The sequence below is a fragment of the Telopea speciosissima genome, chromosome 2 (genome assembly GCF_018873765.1).
Source record: "Telopea speciosissima isolate NSW1024214 ecotype Mountain lineage chromosome 2, Tspe_v1, whole genome shotgun sequence".
NCBI lineage: Eukaryota > Viridiplantae > Streptophyta > Magnoliopsida > Proteales > Proteaceae > Telopea > Telopea speciosissima.
The window spans coordinates 63,858,692-63,875,551 of NC_057917.1; the positions used below are offsets into that span (position 1 = coordinate 63,858,692).

At 36.9% G+C, this 16,860-nt stretch overlaps 1 protein-coding gene across 1 annotated transcript; it reads left to right on the forward strand.

Annotated features, from left to right (window-relative positions):
• The first annotated feature begins 1,569 nt into the window (after positions 1–1,569).
• LOC122651450 lies at positions 1,570–14,255 on the forward strand. Its single transcript, XM_043844834.1, has 10 exons — positions 1,570–1,795; positions 3,065–3,190; positions 3,315–3,402; positions 4,215–4,300; positions 4,390–4,605; positions 6,077–6,261; positions 12,410–12,568; positions 12,676–12,756; positions 12,856–12,910; positions 13,875–14,255. The coding sequence occupies exons 1-10, from the start codon at positions 1,685–1,687 to the stop codon at positions 14,079–14,081; spliced, it is 1,314 nt and encodes a 437-aa protein (XP_043700769.1). The 5' UTR covers positions 1,570–1,684; the 3' UTR covers positions 14,082–14,255.
• Positions 14,256–16,860: the final 2,605 nt, after the last annotated feature.

Sequence of the window (16,860 nt, forward strand, 5' to 3'; positions counted from 1 at the left end):
TTTTTCAAAAGGAAATGATTCTCTTAGGAAGCGGCTAGAGGAATGCACCAAAGAGGTGTGGCAAAACAATATCATATATTAAATGACAAAGGTCATTTCACGTGAGGAAGAGAGAGATAGACACACCCTAACCCCGATGGTTCAAAAACCTTATTCCAAACAAAGATGAAGTATTATTGTCACAAGAATATGTTACTTTTCCAAACATCATAAGACACATATTCTGCTATATAGAAGGATCATATACCCTTTTTTTTTTTTTCTTATTATGAAAGAAATAAAGTTTCCTTAATATAAAAGAGAACAAATAAAGTCATAAACATTTGAACACACATTGTACCTCCACCCTTTATCCCTAGCCTCCTTGGCAATAAACTCTATCATCCCCCCATTGAATATCAAATCTAGCATACATCAGATGAATATCAAGTAACAGTTTGAAATACTCCCACGGCCACATCACATTATTCTCTTTAAGAATCAACTTCAACAATTGCTCAGAACCAATGCACACATCTATTTGGGTATATCCCATTTGACATTTTACCTCGAACCCTTGGAGAAATCCTCTAGTATGTACCTCTACCTCATTTCTCATGACACCATTATCAATCCCTACATACGTGAATTTATTTCAAAAAATAATAACAGTAACCCAACCAATGGATGGGCTGCCATGATCCACATATAAGCACACATCCCAATGTGGATTATGCCAGTCCATCCGTTGGATGTGCGCTTGAGAAGATTCAAGTCCATCAACATTCCTATTGGAAGCGTCAAAGCTAGCAATACATACCCCCCATGACATATATCTCGTTTAGATCATGCATGTGTACTAATACTATAGTCATTACTGTGTATTTTCCCAACTCTATGTAGATATAAATCGTTTTAGTAGAAAGAACTGTGTGAATGGCCCAGATCCATCACAATCAGCTATGGCACCAATAAATATTAAACAAAAAGAGGCAAGATTCAAGAACCTAATTTTTAGTAGCCAAAATGTCCTCTTCAATTCCATCCAAAAAATAAAAATAAGAATTATCCTCTTCGGCATTTCAAATTTTTTCTTTATATTTTTATGTTTTAGGGAACAGGAGGTAACCGGCCTTTGGCCAACTAAATCCCTAGGGCTCGTGTATAACTCTGCAACACTACGAATCGTGAACTACTAGAGACCCCCATGCTCACCGGGTAGTTCCCTCTTAGGCGGATGGCCCCAAGGGGGGAGGCGGAATCGAACTCAGGATGTCTTGCCAACTGCGTTAACATTTCAATTTGAAGGTGCATCTACGAAAAAATGGCTGCTGACGTAAGCATCACCTTCCACAGTGAAAGCACCGCTAATATATTCATATCAAAACATATGATTTTTAAACCGTTAGATTTCATAGCATTATCATCATAATCGACCAATCGAACGGATCATATGCGTTTGTATCATTTTATTAAACTGTTACAAGTCTCATAACATCAGCAGTCGAGGTTTCCGTTTCTCAGTCTCTCAGATCCAGTGCCCATTTGCCAAACCCACTCCACGCCCCCCTTCCAAATTTGTGCAGAGGAGGGGACCTCCGAAGATCTTAAGAGTCTGGGTTTCAGCCCCCTTTCCCCTCTTGAGGTTTCGGAGAAAGAGTTGAAAGCTTGAAAGAGGAGGGAAAAAGAAAGAAAAGAAAGAAAAATGTCTCTGTCGTGCGTGAAAATGTCGGAGGATGTCTGGTTAACATGCGTCACTCATGCATTGTCTACGGAGACCGAAGAGATCATGGGTCTTCTTCTTGGAGACATTCAGGTGGGTTTGATAAATTTGATTCAATCTTGATTTCTCATGTTTTTTTTGTTAATTGGTGTCTACGGATGGATAGGGAGATATTGGGTTTGTTTGGTAGGACTGTATGAGGGAGGAGTTCTGTTGGAAATGGGATTGGAATGTTTAGGTTTTGGGGTTTCATTCATTTGGGGCAATCTTTTGTGCCAATTTTCCTGAGAAAGTGGTACTTATATTACTAAATATGAACTGAACTGAATTTTGAGTGTTTAGGTATTGCTTGTGAATAAGGATCACATACGCTCCTGTGGTTTTTTCCTGTTTGGAATATACTATATAGAGTTAAGCTTTCATGGTATTTGTGGTGGGTGGTTGAGCAGAGTTGAGCTTATTTGGCATATTGGCTATCGTTGATTCGCGTGCTTTGTTTCTCTGCAATTCCATGTACAGACTGTTATACAATTATCTATTATAGCTATATTGTTTTCTCATTTGGGTGGAATGGTCGAACAGGATTTCATGTGGTCAACCTATGTAATGGCAACGGGCTCTTCTCTATTTGAGCAGAATCCATGTGAAAATAAATAGGAAAAATCTCATGACTTGGATACACCCAATATTGATAGCACATTTTTTATTTATTTTTTTTATTTATGTAGGTGTGAATTAGATGGGTGTTGTACTGGAATAATGTTATTCGTGGTTGGAGTGGGACTAGTTTTATTGGTTGTTGCTCTTTGAGGATAACAAATCCATATCTTTCTATCAATTAATTTATAGGTATTCTCTTGAGTGGGTGTAAAAGTTTTTATTTCATGTGAACTTCATTTGTTTTAGAGAATCGAATATGTTTCCTTCAGTCTTCACCATAAATACTGTGTTCAGGTATCCAATGAAAATAGTGATCGCTCAGACTCAGCATTGGAGAACTGATGACAATCTTTTTATGGCTCCTTTTTACTTCGATGTTATTCAAGTTTTTTTAGTTTGTAAGAGTTACGTAATATGTGATAAGTTTCCTTAAGTATATCACATTGCATGGGTTTTACCAGATCACTGAATATAGCTTGTAAAAGAGTGGACTTAATTATTATTTTTTATCTTCTATCATTGGCTTTAAAAACATTTCCTGCTTTTCTTGGTCAATTATTACATCTTTACTGAATTCTGATTTTCTTGAGTTTGTGTGAGGCCTCTATCCAGTTAGAAATAATTAAAAATGAAAGAGAAATAGTGCTATCAATTTGGTTATTCTCCCTAATTTGTTTTGGTTCTGATGTTGGAAATATTCAGTACTTAAAAAATGGGAGTGCCACCGCACTAATCTGGGGAGCATCACCTCAGACACGGTCTGATCGACGAAAAGACCGAGTAGAGACTAATCCTGAGCAGTTGGCTGCAGCATCAGCTCAGGCTGAGATATCCTTGACTTTCTTTATATCTGCTTACTTTATGTGTGGCTGATCAATTTTCCTATATTAACTGCAAACTCAATACTTGAGGTTGGTAGGTTTTGTGGTTGTTTATCTTAATCCTATAGCACAGAATGACACTAGCTACAGGAAGAACAACAAGGGTGATTGGGTGGTACCATTCACATCCGCACATTACAGTTCTGCCGTCCCATGTTGGTAAGGAAGATTGGCAATTTTTATTTTCTGCTAACCTTTGCTTATCATTCTTCAAGCCGTTTCTGTATATTTGCTCAACTATAGTTTCTCTTTTTATGTTTATTCTACATTTCTGTAGTTATTTATTGATTTTCTGGTATGAAGCACAACACTCTTCCAACACCTAACACAACAAAAAGTTTAGAAACTGGAAAAATATAGAGGAAATAGGCTAATAAGGAAAATAAGAAAGCTATGGGATCACATTTAATTAAACTGAGCACGGTAGTTGACTTTATAATTTTGTTTCGTACATACATGAGCAAGAAGGGTTAGGGTGTCTAGTTATTACATGTTTTACCGTTGTAATACAGTATATTGTGTCATTATCTGATCTGGAATTGGAAAGAAGAAAACAAAAGCATGGGTTGTAACATTGATTTTTTTTTAAAAAAATTTTATGAACTGAAATTGTTCTTTTCTAGCTAAAGTGGTTTGTTACACCCCCCTTTTACATTGACTAAACTTCAAATAAAGATTGACCTACTTAGACTAGGACTTTCTTGTTAAGGAATAAGTAAAAGACTGACTAAACTACACTAGACCAAATAAGATGGAATAATAGAAAAAAATTTGAGCTATTAACTAGAGTCTCTAAAATAGCTGAACACGACTAATAGCCCTGCCTAACATTCTTTTTGAAGAAGGTAAGAGAATATCTCCGCCTAACGCTTTTTGCGGGCTAAATATGATTTATTCTTTTTCCTTAGTTGGAAATATTATTGTTTGATTGACATGGAAATTGTCTTGTTTCTGCATTCTACCTTCTGCAGATGTGCGAACTCAGTCCATGTATCAACTTCTAGATACTGGGTTTATTGGGCTCATATTTTCCTGTTTCAGTGAAGATGCACTCAAGGTCTGGATCAAAATTTAAAATGTTCTCTGAACTTAATGGTGTAATTAAGTATCTCTCATCTTGATTTGAACATTTAGATTTTATTTTAGGTTGGAAGAATCCAGGTCATTGCATTCCAGTCCCTGGATGGGAGGCAGAAGCACACACCTAGACCTGTTTCTGTGTCGCCGGTCAGCAGTTCAGTTATAGAGATTGAAACATCTTTGAGCTCCTCTGAGGGTGCACCAGCTAGATCTGGGTCTTCAAGGGTAGACAACCTCGAACAGGACACTGGTGATTCAAGAGCAACTGCTGTAGGTACCAAGGTATTTGGCAACTTGTCATGGAGTTTTCATCTGTGTTAATCCTTGTTTGTTGATCAACTGGCATTTGCACCACAGAGTTCATGACTTGTTGGCTGTTGACAATCAGGGAGCAAATGGTTAATGAATTTTATAAATATACATTATTGAATTTCAAACTCAAGTGAATTGCTTGTTTTGGTTGACATCCTGGCTATTGGTTGAACAACATTTGCAATTTAGAAAGACAACAAAGTTATCCAATAACAGTGCTAGTTGATGGGTTGCCGTGAGGAGTGCTACTTTATTGGCTTCATAATAGTGCCAAGTTCATGCCACCCAAAACAGCAATTAACACTTCTGCACTTTAAGTCGTTATGTGGGCTGAGGCATCTTTGTGGTTACCTTGGATATAAGGAACATTACTGACTCTATAATATTACACTAAAAGGTATCAGTACACATGATGTATGTTTAATCTTCCGTGTTAGTGAAATGATGTTTAGTGTGTTAAATAGAAAAAAGAAAAAAAACTTAAATTTGGTTTGACCACCTTTCTTACAATGAAGACATTTAGGCCCATCTGATGTAAGTAGTTACTTCACCGTGGCCCTCTTCTCTTTTTTTCATTTCTAATGTCGGAGGAGACTTGTGGATAGTCTTTATTGAGTAATTGGTACCCTAAAGGTTGTTTTTCAGTTCAAATTATGACATTAATGTGCTCTAGGAGCTCCTTTGGTATTGCTAAAAGTCTGAGGATGTTCAAAATCAATGGCTTGCGAATGTTGAAAAAATAAAGAACTCTCTTCGATGTTTTGAATATATTTATCACATTAGTACTGGTTCGTGGAAGCTGACAGCATGCAGAATTCAAGTAGTATTGAGAAAAGATTAGTAATTTTGATAGTATTCAATTATAAGGTTTATTCTGCACTTGGTTGCTTTCCCGCATGACGTGGGGATAGGAAAATCAAAACAAAATCTGGAGATGTGATTATTTGGTTGCGTTACTGGAGGAAAAATTAGTGTAACAAGTAAGTATTTTTGAGAAAAGTTATCCCTAGTTTTGTGTCTCACCCATAATGGGGGAAAACACACGGAAAATAAACTTGAGGAAAAATTGGTCATACTTAACTTCATTTCCCCCTCGCTCAAGGTGGGAAATGACTAACTAAGATCCATGGACAATCAAACAACAATGACGATTTTTGTCATATCTTTTCTCTTCGTTTTCTTGATGCAAACAAATAAGCAGTGAAGGAAATTTTGTCGTTCTTTTTAATCACCTGAGACAGCAAACAAACCCAGCCTTAGTGAAAGAACTTCTGATTTCTCTTAAATTGTGCCTGTCTGTCAGTTAAGATAGCCTCCCCGACCACCTTTTTCTTATGGTTGCTTGATAGCCTTTTATTCATGCTTTAATTTTAAAGATGACACCACTCGTGTTTCAGTCACTTCCTTCACCATGAATATTAAATGTTATATGATTGGTTAGGGTGGAAGAAAAGCTGCAGATTTGGAGGGATTTTTTGCGCATGCGGATGTCAACTATCTTGGGAAAGAGAAAATGGTAGCAGATTTCCATAGTGACAACTTACAAAATGCTATTATTGATATAGACTCCATGGATATGACAGCAAGTATGCAGGAAGCAATGCACCGCTCAAATTTGGACATGAGGTATTACATGAGTACGTACTTGATCACCTAACACCTGCTTCATACTTTGCATTTTAAAATATGAAATTTCTGTTAATGGTGCAAAGTAAAGTATTTGTTACCAATCATAGAGGAGACTTTTTAATTCTTACCCTCCCAAGGAAAAAGAAAATAAAAAATTACTCATTATCTTATGGGATTAGCAAGCTTCTCTAGAACTTCTCCATGTGTTCCCCTATCTTTACCATTTATAGGACAGTATTCCTTGCTCTCCGTCAATGTCATGCACAAGGCATGAGTTCTGGTTCAATATCTCTTGCCTCCGTCAGGAGCAATGTTTCTTATTTTGTCTTAAGATAATGTCCTTTTTCTTTTTTTTTTTTTCCTTCAGAAACATTTTATGAGATAATTTGCTTGCACGGTCCCAGGCATGTGAGCATCCACGTAGTTTTTCTGCAGCTTTTCGGCTCCCCATTTCCAGTTACTTGATCACGTCGTCCTCTCCCCCAGCAACCAGTATAGTGTCTTCTAGTCATATCCATGTTCAGTTAATATGACGATGATAGCTATGATGTGTTACTAACAAATCAGATTGGTAATAGTCAACTTATAATGTTTGTAGTGATGGTGATGGTGATGACACTGATACTTTGTTTCTTGTTTGGATGAAGTGAACCTGGGGAAGAAAACTAAAATGAATGAAAAATATTAAATCCAGCATTTGCTTTTGGGATTCACCAATATGGACATGGTTATCCATTATGGGAATTAGGAGACACTGATGATTTGTTGTGATTAGCAAAATAATTAAAGAAAATGGAAAGTGGAAATTAAAGAAAGGAAAGGTGACGCAGGGACACGTCTGTGGGTCGGCCCATACCCATTTGGGAACCCAGATGGAGAGAATATTAGGATTTTTATTATTTAATTGGGATAATCATGTCATCGTTTAGTTGGGTAGGTCAAGTGGGACATCAGATTTATTTTCAAGTTTCCTTATTTGAATTAGTTTCCTAGTTAGATAGGTAGTCTTTATTTTTAGGAGTCTTTTATTTCTCTTTATATATGGTGTAATCCCCATCGTTGGAAGTGGATTGAATAGAATGAAATTGTGAATTTGGTTGAAGCGTGGTGTTTGTTGTGTGTGATATTCCTTCTTCTTCCCTTCTTCTATGTGATCTCTTCTTCTTCTTTACTTTCTTCCCCGCTCCTGAGGCCATAGCAGTCCAGCAAGGGAGGCACTGATCCCTCTCAATTCTTCATTACTCCATCTCAGATTCTAGGAACTGAATCAATACTCATAGGTGACTCAACCCTCCAAGTGCCAGATCTAGAGCTTTCATTGTTATTGAGAACCAACTTGCAAACCAGACCTGCAACTCCTTTGTCCGCCTGGAGCAATTTCAGAAATCTATTGTTCGATTAATACTTGTTTGCTTCCTTGGCTTGGATTCAATAGAGTTGGGGGTTACTACTAACCTTCGCTTGAAGTTTCAACGTCACCGGTGTTGAATCGAAGGAGTTCTCCTACCTGAATCGAAACCACTTCTCCACTGGTTTCTGTTGATATTGGAGGTTGAAGATAGTTCTCTTCCTTCCCACGTTATATTACTTTAACCCTGTTTCCCATAGTACCCTTTTCCCCATCTTTTATTCCCATTAAGCCTTATTTTATTTTCCTAAGAAAAATAGCCCTCCCCATTCTGTGTTATCCCACTTGCTAGTTTTTTCTCTTTATAGTTTGCCACCATGATTATGAAATTGCCATCAGCTTTGGATTAATCGAGTTCTATTGTTTGGATTGGGCCCATAGCAAACCCAATAGGGTATTTTTGACCCGGGTTCTGCATCAGAAGGTCAATACTCCTATATGGTGTAGTTGATGTTTACTTTCAAAGGTGTTTTGTTGTATAATTTGCTTATAAAACCTTTTGACAAGGTTTTCCAGACCCAAATGCAGTGGGAGAGGTAGTGGAGTTATGTTGGTGGAGAAAGAGTGATTATCATCGAAAGTTAAAGTTAATAGAGATTTTGCCATCCTATACCATTGTAATACTCAAAGGACTGTCCTAATTTTTAAAGTTGGCCCTGCAGACCAAAGAACTCTGTTTTGGTTAAGCAGATATCTGGACAGCTGAATATCAGTTGGCCCTGCAAATCAAAGAACTCTGTTTTGGTTAAGCAGATATCTGGACAGCTAAATATCAGTGGCCATGGATATGTGGGTAGATACTGTGGATTTGTGTTAACCATCCAAACATACTAATTTTGGTGAACTTTCTTAGATAGTTACAAAGCATAAATGGTTCAAAACCACCACGGATATACAGTGTGTCTGGTGGTCTCTGAATGGATTACCGCACCTACTGTTATGTAGTTTGGGGTTCTAGAAAATATTCTAGAAGGAACTACAATTATATCAGGATCTATATAGAATTGTAGGTCCGAGCAGGGACAAATATTGAATGAAACAAAAATAGAATGAGGAAGACCAAATCTAGCAATTTGAAATTGAACCAGAAACTGGGTTTCCACCAGGTGTTGAATCCAGAGAAATAAGAACTAAGAATAAGAAGAATAGTAGAAGAGAAAAGAGAATGATCACACCTGATAAAAGCTGATAAGAAGAGAAAGAGAAGAAGGGAATCAGGTCTGGGATACCAAATCCCGTATGCATTGCTCAACAATACCATAACTCTTAAAAAAAAAAACTCACATTCTTTACCCAAATCATCCTTAATTGATGGGGGTGTATTACATATATAAAGACCTTCAAAAATTTCTAAATTGAAACATAAAAAGATTCCTAACCCTGTATGCATTGCTCAACAACACGAAAACTCTTAAAAAAAAACTTACATTCTTTACTCAAATCATCCTTAATTGATGTGGTGTATTACATATAAAGACCTTCAAAATTTTTTAAATTAACTCATAAAAGGACTCCTAATCACTTGTATACTGAGTTAAAATAAGTAGACTCAAAACAGAACTCTTAAAAGCTATTAATTATCCTAATCTAACTTAAACTCTGAACTTAATTACTAATTTGACATACTAACTTTACCCTCACTTTATGCTTATAAATGAGGCCAATTACAATGATGTATCTGTGTCTTGAAACTTGTGAGGAATAACAAACTCAATAGGAGAGATGTTCATAACATGGGAGGGGTTACCTCCTTGTGATCCGATCCCAGGTTCAATGACCCTTTTTGGGTTCACTTGATGGGCCCACCCAAGTGTGCAATAGCCAGATAGAAAGGGGGAATGGAAATCTGGTAAATAACCAGGACTTACAAGGCTGTTTGGTAGTGATAAGGAGGTTATAAAAGGGGATTTGAATTATAGATGGAGGATAGATCTGGAAGGAAATCAATTAAAGGGGTTAGAGACAAAAGGAAGGGGTATTTGAAAAACAAAGGAACAAAGGGTTAATAGATAGGAAATCAAGAAGAGGGGAAGAGAAAGTTGATTCGTCTTCAACCTTTGGACAAAAACAGGGACTCTAGAACCAGCATCTCTTCAATTGGGAGAACTCCTGAACTCCTTCAATGGAGCTCTGATGGGTCTGGGATTTTGGGATAATGTTCCCAACTCAAAGCTCTACAACTCCAAGTAACAAAGGAGTGATTCATCAACTTATAAATTGAAGAAAATCTACAGAAACATGATCTGGGGCAAGAAAGAGAAACAGGCCAGTGTTTCAGTGTGGAATCCACGGCAGAAGGCACCTCTAGGTCTGGTCTTCTGGGGTTTTGGTCGCCCAAGGTAGGATGATTTGTGCTCCGAGTTTCAGACCAAACCAGTAAAGAGTATGATTTATTGCTGTATTTGAAAGAACAAATGTAATGCTCTTAGAAAATGAAAATGGAGGTTGGGAGAAATATGATGGAACAAACGACAATGGATTTGGGGAATCAAATAGGGATGGTTTGTTATAGATGTAGAGTTTGAAAGAGAGAAGTAGATAGAAGAAAAAGATAGACAAGAAAGATCATCTTGGCTTCAGACTATCTTGGCTTCACACCATCTTGGCTTCACACCAACTTGGATTCACTCCAATGTTAAATTGCATAAGATTACTCATGCTTTCATTCCTTCCTTGCTTGCTTGCTTATCTTCCATCTCCTAAATACAGTCTTTTTAAACCCCAAAAAGAAAAAAAAGAACCTAATGGTTACTTCTCCAGCAATAACTCCCTAATAACTCCCTTACAACATTACACAACAATTCTGGCAGAGAGAGAGAGAGGCTGTCACCTGCTGTTTTTCCTCAGTGGGCTTAGGAATTTTATTATGGACATCGAGCTCTTCTATTATTTTGCTGTCACCTGCTGTTTTTCCTCAATGGGCTTAGGAATTTTATTATGGACATCAAGCCCTTGTATTGGGATGATTTTCTTTGGCTTTGAGGATTCTTCATTTATCTGTCCTCAAAGAAGTAATGTCTGTCGTATGTGAGAGGGTGCACGAATTTCTATCACGATCAACTCACACTTCCAACCAATGTCGACCAACTTTAATGTTGCGTTTGGAAGAATGAAACACCTCACAAGAAGCACAAATCAAAGTATTGAGAAATTGATAATTCGATGAAGACATCTCCTTCAGATTCAATAATGATCTCATTTGTCTTAGACAACTGCTCCATCACAGACTGAAACGAAATTCTCTCTTCGTCCTTCATCTATGAATAAAACAGCAGTTCTTCCATTGGGTAAGCGAACTCTGATCTTGAAAACATATGTATTCATGGCCAGGTTATGCTCTGATACTAAATATGCAGTTTAGGGTTCTAGAAAAGATTAGGATTTTAAAAAAGATCCTAAAAACAAGAACTATAATTATACCAGGATCTATATATAATTAATACGACAAAGTAGGGACAAATATTGAATGAAACAAAACTAGAATAAGGAAGATGACCAAATCTAGCAATCTGAAATTGAACCAGAAACATGGGTTCCACTTGGTGTTGAATCAAGAGAAATAACATGTAAGAAGAAGAATAAATAGAGAGGGTAAGTTCGGATCTGATAAAAGCTAAAGGGAGGGAATTAAGTCTGGGGATGCCAATTTTGTATGCACTGCTCAACATCAAAATTCTTAATAAAACTCGTTCTTTACTCAAATCATCTTTAATTGATGGGGTGTATTACATATATCAAGGCCTTTTAAAATTCGCAGATTGACCCATAAAAGGACTCTTAGTCACTCTCTTATACTGACTTAAAGTAAATAGACTCAAAACAGAATTCTTAAAAGCTATTAAGCAACCAATCTAACTCAAACACTTGACTTAGTTACTAATTTCGTTTACTAGCTTTTTCTGCACTATATGGGCTTATAAATTTGGGGCATTACAATGAAACCCATAAAAATAAAATGCCCAATCTATAATATAACTACCGAAAGGTCAATTTCAGCCCATTATATTGCCACCAACACCTTGTGGGCCTTCCAAGCTTGTGCATAAGCCTCCATAACGGGATTAATGTCTAATACAATTGCATCATACACTGTTAATGGACATATTAGAGGCTACCTCATAGACCAATGATACTTATGGGTGATTCAATTGAGGTCCCTTCCAAGTCACATTCGGGTCAGCTAATCAATGACAGCTGAACGTTAGATTTCTATGGCAGTTTATGTTGTATCTGTGTTGAAGATGTCAGGACTGTTTTATCACTGCAATACAAGGTAGACGTGTGATGATGGTAACCATAGTTAGTATTCTCCACATGCACAACTTGGTTGTTTCTTTTCTTGGTTTCATGATTAGTGATGGGTGATTTAATGGCTTGTTCCTTAGTTGCAAAAGTTGTATGTAAACTAGGAACTAAGTGGTGCTGATAAGGTTCTCTCTTTCTCCCTCTCCTTTAATTGTTGATATTGTGTGTGTGTGTGTGGTGAACCTCATATTTCACTACAGAAAATGAATAATTCAAACACTCTGGAGAGAAGGTTTCCGCTACAGAGGGATGTTGGATTATCATTCTTATTTTAATTTAAGGATACTTTAAGATGTTATTTTTTTTCTCAGTTCTCCATGTCCTGATCATTTGAGCATTTCTGTTAGAATACTTTGTATGTTCGAACTTTCTACTCATTAGAAGTACTTTAAATTATCCTCTAATTGGTTGGGATTGCTACTTGGCTGATAGTGGTGCAGAGTATGTCAGAAAGGAAATTCATCTTCAAGTTTTGCCAACCTCTTCTCTCTTGAAGCTCGATACACCTTTAACTTCATTTATAGAGTTGCAACGTGTAGTTTTTGAAGAGGAGCATGCTGCATATAACCAGGCGATCTTACAGAACATGCGGTAAGCAAATGATACTCAGCCACACTTATAGTCATGATAAGTATTTTACAGCTCATTTAATGATATTTTTTCGTTTTCTTATTTTTTCCATTGGGATGCATTGCTAGGGATGGGAAAGTGCATCCCCTTGCTTTCATTCATCACACATCAACATACCAGGCTTCCATGTGCAAGTTAATGGAGTATTGGTTAGAACATTTCCTCCTATTGTTTCTACTAGTTATGGGTGATTATGGCTTGAGAGTATATTTTCTAATACTCACTGTTCTTTTTTATTATCAATGCAGTTTAAGTCCAGCTATCAGTGTTCTTCAAGACCGTCTGAGAGAAAATGAAATTAGGGTATAGTATTATTTATTTTGTGTAGTAAAATATGAGGTTCTGGAAGACAAGTTAATCGGTTTACACATTGATAGGGTGAAGATTGAACACCAAAGTTTGAAATGGTGTTCAGGGTGCAGTTTGAGGCTGTAGACTGATTGTTACATCAGCCTCAACTGCATTAAAAGAAAGACATACATGACTGTTAGGGGAAATACCTTCCTGACAAAACATGTTTTCTTCATGGATGGTGCTTTCCCATTCACTTTGTTGGGCCCACAGTGCTGAGGTGTAGAAGATCTGCACTTGATTGGAGATATTTTTTCTTGATAAATAACAATTTATTAAAAAAGAGGACAAATTTCTATGGCACAATACAACAGCACCAACTGAGACCCCTCAACTAGGAACTAAATAGTGGGATGAGGGCCTAGATAAAAGCTATAAAGACCCTCTCCCTAGTAATCCCTAACGTAGCCAACTCATCAGCAACTGAATTGGCTGTGTGCATTCTCCAAACAAAAGAAAAATCATGGCTAACACAGAGTTCTGGCTTTCTGGATCAGGTGCATATATCTCCAAGGTCCACCTGTCCCATCTTGATGCTAGCCAATCATCAATCTGGAGTTGCCTTCCATGGTCAAACTCATTCACCCTCGTTGAAGAGCAATCCCAATGGTTTGAAATGGCTGCTTTCAAGATGTCATTTTGGAACTTGGTAGTAGATTAAAAAAAGGGGAAAAAAAGAAAAGATGCCAACTAACTAGGCATAGATTTTAAAGTTAGATAGGATAATCCATTCAAGTAATTTCTTGCCCTGTGAGAAATTCTGTGCCCATCAATGAGGTCCAGCTTCAGAGCTGGACCTCAGGTACTGCATCCTTACCAGTAGACCATCTACTTGATAGGTAACTTAGATACATCATTGCTATAATCTGGAATAATGTTTTGAGATGGGAGATTGACCTGCTTTTGTGAAAAACAGTTAGCTGTGCTGACAGAGGAAGCTAAGACTTTGGAGATTGAAACCTTTAGCGGGAGTCAGTCCAGTATGGAATCTCCTCGGAATTTAACACCTCATGGGTTCCGGAGCGGTGCACACATGGGTCAGAGGGACTTATATTCTTCAGCAGAGCCAAGTAAACTGAGGAGTTCTGCTGGTATTGGTAGCCGGAGCAGAAAAGGTTCTTAAATGTCCAGCAGTTAAATCTCTTTCTCATGCATTATGTAAGTTTCATGTTTGATTGGATGGCCTTTGTTTTCTCTTCTTCCTTGCCTGTTCTTTCTTTTGTATCTTGCAGATACTTGGTGCAATATTCAGATTGTATGATATCAGAAAGAAAGAATGTTCAAATGTGCATTTGATTACTTCCAACCCCTGTAAATGTTGTGCAAAGTAGCTTATCTGATGCTATTTATTTTATCAAGATTCCGAGAAAAAAAAATTGTTTATGACCTTGTTTGTATTGGCTTCCAGAACTATTGGAAAGATTTTGAATCAGTTCATTGTATGATTGGAGCTTTATTTTCTTATAAAGAAAGTATCAGTGACCAAAACCCACCCTCAATATTGGGTGTGGGTCTTACTGTCACTTTGTTATAACTAACTCATCTGACGCTTGCAAGTCTTATCTGGAATAAAATTAGACCATATGAAGTAGAAATACACAAAAAACATTTTAGATGAAAGCCAGTCAATTGCAATGAAATGACGTTTTGGTGCCATAAACAATTATACTCTGAATTAGGGGAATTGGATGAAACAAAAAGACATGCCTTTATGAAAATAATATCCAAATGTATGTAGCTAATGGTGTAATGACAAATTAAATAAGTTAATAATGGGGGAACACACAGAACATGAAAAAAGAAAAAACCTAGATGTTGCTTTGGGAGTGAAACGAGTAAACTTAGACATGCATGGATCATAATTAGTATGGCCAAAGTATGAAATAGATGTGCTAGGCAGCATATACATAGTTGATATACTAGTGCAAAGGGATTATAATAGCATAGTTGATATACTCTGAAGTGCAAAGGGATTATAATAGCTTTGGTTTGCTAGTTGCTACAATCATGGCTTTAAATAGAGTGGGATGGTGATATAGTATCCATGTAGTCGACCCCATTTAGTTTGGACAATGCTTCAAGTGTTTTGAAATGCCTATGTAGATAAACAGCAAAGTTTGAAACCAAGTCATCTGATCATCGTGACCTATCAAATTAGCTGTTTATTAACTCTATATCTGTGTAACATACTGTAAATATTACTACCCCAGCATACTGTCCGACATTTATCCAGTTGAATAAAATCAATGAAAGTCATGCTTGTTTCTTCATTTTGTAAGTCTTAGATTCCACCTGTGGCTTAGTTAGTCCAGTAATACCAATTCAATAGGGAACCTTGCTTTTAACTTCAAATCTGGTTGGACTTGGAGGTGGTAGGTTTAATTGTTCTCCATTTGTGGTTTTACAGAAGATCAACCAATTGGAACTACAGCCTTTTGCCCTGGACATTAGAAGTTCATTATTATAGCAACTAGTAGTGAGGGTTGACTACTTGGACGAAAGATATGAGGTGAGGTGAACATGGGTCAGTATGTTGCCACAAATTGGAGATAGATGAATTGTTTGCCAGTGAATTTGGCTGATCCTATTTAGCAAGACTATATAATAGTTTGGAACAATGTTGCACTTGATTTAGTCCTTTACCTTCTACCAGAGAATGGTGTGATGTAATCAACAAAAAATAAGCTCAGGTGCTAAATGCAGGATGGCAGAGTGAAGGACGGAGATGTTGTCATATGTGCATCAAGTGAACACTTGATCTATTATTTTGGAATTGAATAGGTCTGTCTGTTTAGGATCAACATGAGGGGATCAGTTTTTTTGCAGTTGGTTTCGCTTGCAGTGCCGAATAATAGTGGACCGGACCACCAGACCCCTTTGCGCTTCCCTTTCCCATTTCAATTGGATCAAGTATGGAATGATGGGGTTTAAAAAAAAGGCAGAGAGATACAAAAAGGCAAATGTGGGAAAGTGAATTGACTGTTGTGGCAAAATGAACAAAAGAAGAAAATCGGTTGCTCTATGTGATACGAGGGTCTGGAACCTATCCAAATTTCAGTTCAAAGTAAGTGATTGACCTATCTTTAAATGTGAGATTGAAGTATTAAAAAAGTATAGAATTGCCTCTAGATTCTATTACATTGAATTCATTTTTTACCATTTCTTCGTATGCTTGTAAGCTAAAACTTGACTTGTGAGATGGATGTAAAGTCCTTTGTCATATGGACCTACCTTTGAAGTATCTTCAATTCTTTTTATTTTTTCATATGGTTTTTCTATATTTTTAGGAAGTTTTACAACTAAAATGTTAAATTTCTGAAAACTAATTTTCTATTGAAACAATGGGAGTTTATAACTTTGTGGTACAAGTTTGAAAAATATTTGTTTTTTGATTGTGCCAAACATTGGCGGGTCCTTGTATCAGGGGACTGCACATCCATTTGTTACTCAAAATCTAGTTAAAGTAAGGGAAGCTCCTTCAAAGTGACTTTATTATAGTTGCATAAAATTATAGTAATGTCACTACATGGAATTATGGTGAAATGACATCCTAATGGAACTTTAGATCACTTTTTAGGCTTTATTTTTATTAGGGCTGACGTGGTCAATCCTAGTTGTTGGATACATGGAAGGACCTTTGGATTTACCATATGTCAAATTTTAGGGCTTCAGCACTTCTTGGGTTATTTAGCGGCAAAATTTGGGTTCCCACCAATTTATTGAGTGTCATTTATAGAAGCTTTGATGTATGCGTATACATGTTTAGGATGATCTAATGATCTAAACCTGTTTTTGAGCACTTTTATGGTTGATTTATGTTTACATTGACTTGTGAGATTTTTTGGTGCAATTGATCTGTGAGATGGTTGTAAGGCTCTCTATCACATGAACCCACTCAACCC

What these genes read in the sequence shown, in the direction of transcription:
- LOC122651450 (XM_043844834.1), top strand. Translation starts at nt 1,685, where the DNA reads ATGTCTCTGTCGTGCGTGAAAATGTCGGAGGATGTCTGGTTAACATGC. An exon ending in TCAGTGAAGATGCACTCAAG is followed by an intron (nt 4,301 to 4,389) that starts GTCTGGATCAAA and finishes ATTTTATTTTAG; the next exon opens with GTTGGAAGAATCCAGGTCAT. An exon ending in TGAGAGAAAATGAAATTAGG is followed by an intron (nt 12,911 to 13,874) that starts GTATAGTATTAT and finishes TGTGAAAAACAG; the next exon opens with TTAGCTGTGCTGACAGAGGA.